Here is a 3,663-nt window from a genome sequence, read left to right as displayed (position 1 = left end):
TATTAATATTAAGAAAACTACATGAAAATATATGGTATATTGTATAACAAAAGTACATGAAAATATACCTAAAAAGTATATGGTATATTCAAATTGGCAAATTTAACTGAAAATACGATAACAAAATATATGTGGATATAATAGTAGAAATTAGTATATCTAAGTATGTATATTATATACCTAATATATGAATATATTACTCTATGTGTCAGCCAATTGTACTCTATAATAACATAGATGGTAACAATATAAGATATATAGATAGAATAATATATATAACAGATACTACAATAATATACTTGTTCATGAATTAGCTTTATTTTTTGGGTTCAAATTCATGAATTAGCTTGCTAGTAGATTGTGCTGGAGTTTTTTTAGGTAAGCATTTGTTGTGTTTTTATATGCATTTATTATGTTATCACTAATATAGGGAATCTCCTTATTTTTAGATTTTATTTATAGCAATAATCTCCTTGTTTTTAGCTTTAAGTTGCACAATTTGTAATATCTAAATTAGTTGGAGATTATATAATTAACTCTTATATATCTTGTATTTATGAACCTTCCCCGTAAAAAATATTATACACTAAGGAGTCCTTTAATTTGGTTGCTAGATAATATGTGGTTTATTCATGTATTAAATCCTGCATAACTTATATATCATGTTTGGTGGCATGTTTTTGCTATATATAAAATTAAACACACAAAATACGGTTTTTGGTTAGCTACTTTGAATCTCGCATAACTCATACATGTATAAATTATGAGGGAATCTATGTGTCATTTTATGCGGTATAAAAGATGGAATAATTAATACATAAATAACTAAACCCTGCATAACTAAACCTACATTATAAGCTACAGTACCTGCATAATTCTAACCAACAACCAAACAACCCCTAACACTATGCACACAATAAAACTCTTTAAAAATAATGACATCTATATACATTTGGAGATAATTTAATTTTAATTTTCCTATATCATAACTAGTGTGTATGTTGTTATTATGAGGTTAATATAGTAATATATGATGGTTGCGCTGGGATTACTTCCAACATAGTATACCAGAACCAGACAACCTAAAACGTTTGAAGTCCCACAACTCAAGTTTCTTAACAGTATTCTCTTTCATTATCTGTATATAGGGCGTGCTAGTATAAAATAGTCACCACCCTGAGTCAAGGAAAGTCACCCTGAATCAATAATCAGTACACTACTATTTAGGATGACATAGAGAAGCTGTCTCTGTCTAACAGACTCGGTTAGAAAATCTCTGCTTTTTCAGTTTGTAATCCATCATCAGTGAGGAACGTAACTATAATTAACTATATGTGAGAATGGACTTAATCAACTCATCTCCTAAGAAGAGCAAAAGCATGAGCTTGGGCAGTGAACAAGAGAGCAAAAGTAGCAGAGGATACAAATACGCGGGAGTGAGGCGGCGACCTTGGGGGCGATATGGTGCTGCGATAAGAGATCCTACTACCAAAGACCGGCACTGGCACGGGACTTTCGACACGGCTGAAGAAGCAGCTTTAGCCTATGACAGAGCTGCCCGTTCCATGCGCTCTAATAATAAATCTAATAAACCAGCTCGTACCAACTTTGTCTACTCCGACATGCCCCCTGGTTCTTCAGTTACAGGAATAATCTCCCCCGACGAACAACATCATCATCATCAGCAGCAGCAGCAGTTCTTGATTGAAACTGCTGCTGCTCCTACTGCTAACAATGGAGCCGAGTATCTGAGTCAATTTTCCGCGAATAACAGCAGTGGCGAGTGTCGGAGTTTCTCTTCCAACATGACTACCTCAACTCCAACTACAACATGCAGGGCGATTCCAAGTTATACAAATATTGTAATTATACGACGACATCAGCAGAACTGCCTGCATTGCCACCGGATATCATGACAAGCAGCTACTACTTCAGTGAGCCAAATCATAATGAACCTACTCAACTTCCAGATGTGAGGCATAACAGCAGTACTAACAACCTTTTCAACGAGATAAAGCCCATGGAATATGGTGTAAAAATTAATCATGATAGTAGTGATAACAATATCATACAATCTGCAGCATCAGCACACGAATATGGCATGATGTGCGATGGCAGAAGAAATTCAACATCTGGGGATTATTACTATGAGTCACTACAATACAACAACATCATGCAGGCTGATCAGTCCCATAGTAATTTGGGTTATTGGCTCTCTTAATCATATACTCTTCGGTTCGGTTGAATTCATCTTTTCCAGTTTTAGATCTTCACCGTACATTGTCCATAGGCGTCCTGTTACCCCAGTTTATTTAATGTTTTCTCGTGCTTGTTAATTCTTGTATGTATAGTGTCACGGCCCAAACTGGAGGGCCGCGACTGACACCCAAGACTCTACTTGGCTGAGTGTCATACTACCATTCCATCCATGAGTCACAACTTTTTGTGAACCTTTAATCTACAAAATGACACTTCCTTCAGGAAAAAAAAACTTTTCAATAAAACTCTTTCGTCAAAATCAGGGACTTCTCCCTTATCGTTAATTCAAAAAAAACCTTTAGTCACAATAAAATCTTTAAAAAATAAAGCATAAAAACGCATCGACCTATATGGGCGCTTTACACCACTATCGATATCTCGACGCACTATCCACAGGACACTGTCTGCAAAAGTCTCTAACATACACGAGATACCATAACATAAGTACTCTGACTCGGCAACACTCCGAACTGAGATGGAGCTCACCAATCCAGCTGATAGCCTGGGAACATCCTATAGCCAATGTCTTCTACTCATCTGTATACACCTGCATGGCATGAAACGCAGCGCCCCTAGGCAAAGGGATGTCAGCACGAATAATGTATCAAGTATGTAAGGCAGAACTGAAACAATATATCTCGACTCGAATGATAAAAAGTATGGAGACTCAATTTGTACAGTAACCAACTCGATAAACATGTATGTGCATATGAACTTTTGATGCGGCATGAGTGTGTGTGTGTATATATATATATATATATATATATAATGCATGCCTTCGCCACACTCGCGGCCCTTCGGGCATAATAGCATAATGGCCCCTTCGGGCATTATGATCATCGTATACCAGCTGATCAGGTGGTTTGCGTATATAATGCCTTAGCCCTTTTTCCCTTCCCCATGAAATGATGTCGTGCATGTATGTAAATATGCAAATGCATGAAAATCTTTGGAAACCATCAAAAGACTCCCTTCGGAGCAACTTTAGTTCAAAACGGGAACTTCTTCCCTTTTATTAAAAATGGGAACTTCTTCCCCTTTTCTTAAAAATGGGAACTTCTTCCCCTTTTCATTTGTCTCCTTCGAGACTCAAAAATCAAATGTAAAATAATAGGAAAGAGAAAACCTTATGAACGTCCCCTTCAGGAATTAGACAACTTTATGAAATCGTACAACTTATGGGTGCCCGCCGGGACATAAGAGGTCAAGGAACTCAGGATATGTTACATCTAGGAGTGGATTCATTATGGATATCATTACGCTTCGCACTTGTCATAGATCATGCCAAAAAGAACGAAAGGATAGCCTTAATATACCTAGAAGCTCGCTTCTCGACTTTCCAACCTACCTCCTGTCTTGAAATCTACATATAAACCATTCATAATATTGTTAGGCTCACCATCA

General features: G+C 36.7%; 1 protein-coding gene across 1 annotated transcript; it reads left to right on the top strand.

Annotated features, from left to right (window-relative positions):
* The first annotated feature begins 1,340 nt into the window (after positions 1-1,340).
* On the top strand, positions 1,341-1,916 carry LOC132043825 (ethylene-responsive transcription factor LEP-like). Its single transcript, XM_059434293.1, has one exon. The coding sequence runs from the start codon at positions 1,341-1,343 to the stop codon at positions 1,914-1,916; it is 576 nt and encodes a 191-aa protein (XP_059290276.1).
* Positions 1,917-3,663: the final 1,747 nt, after the last annotated feature.

The sequence above is a fragment of the Lycium ferocissimum genome, unplaced genomic scaffold (assembly GCF_029784015.1).
Source record: "Lycium ferocissimum isolate CSIRO_LF1 unplaced genomic scaffold, AGI_CSIRO_Lferr_CH_V1 ctg2864, whole genome shotgun sequence".
NCBI classification, from domain to species: domain Eukaryota; kingdom Viridiplantae; phylum Streptophyta; class Magnoliopsida; order Solanales; family Solanaceae; genus Lycium; species Lycium ferocissimum.
The sequence above is the reverse complement of the archived record's forward strand: the minus strand, read 5'-3'. Positions and strand labels throughout refer to the sequence as shown.

Coding starts and splice junctions, on each gene's coding strand:
- LOC132043825 (XM_059434293.1), top strand. CDS start 1,341: ATGGACTTAATCAACTCATCTCCTAAGAAGAGCAAAAGCATGAGCTTG.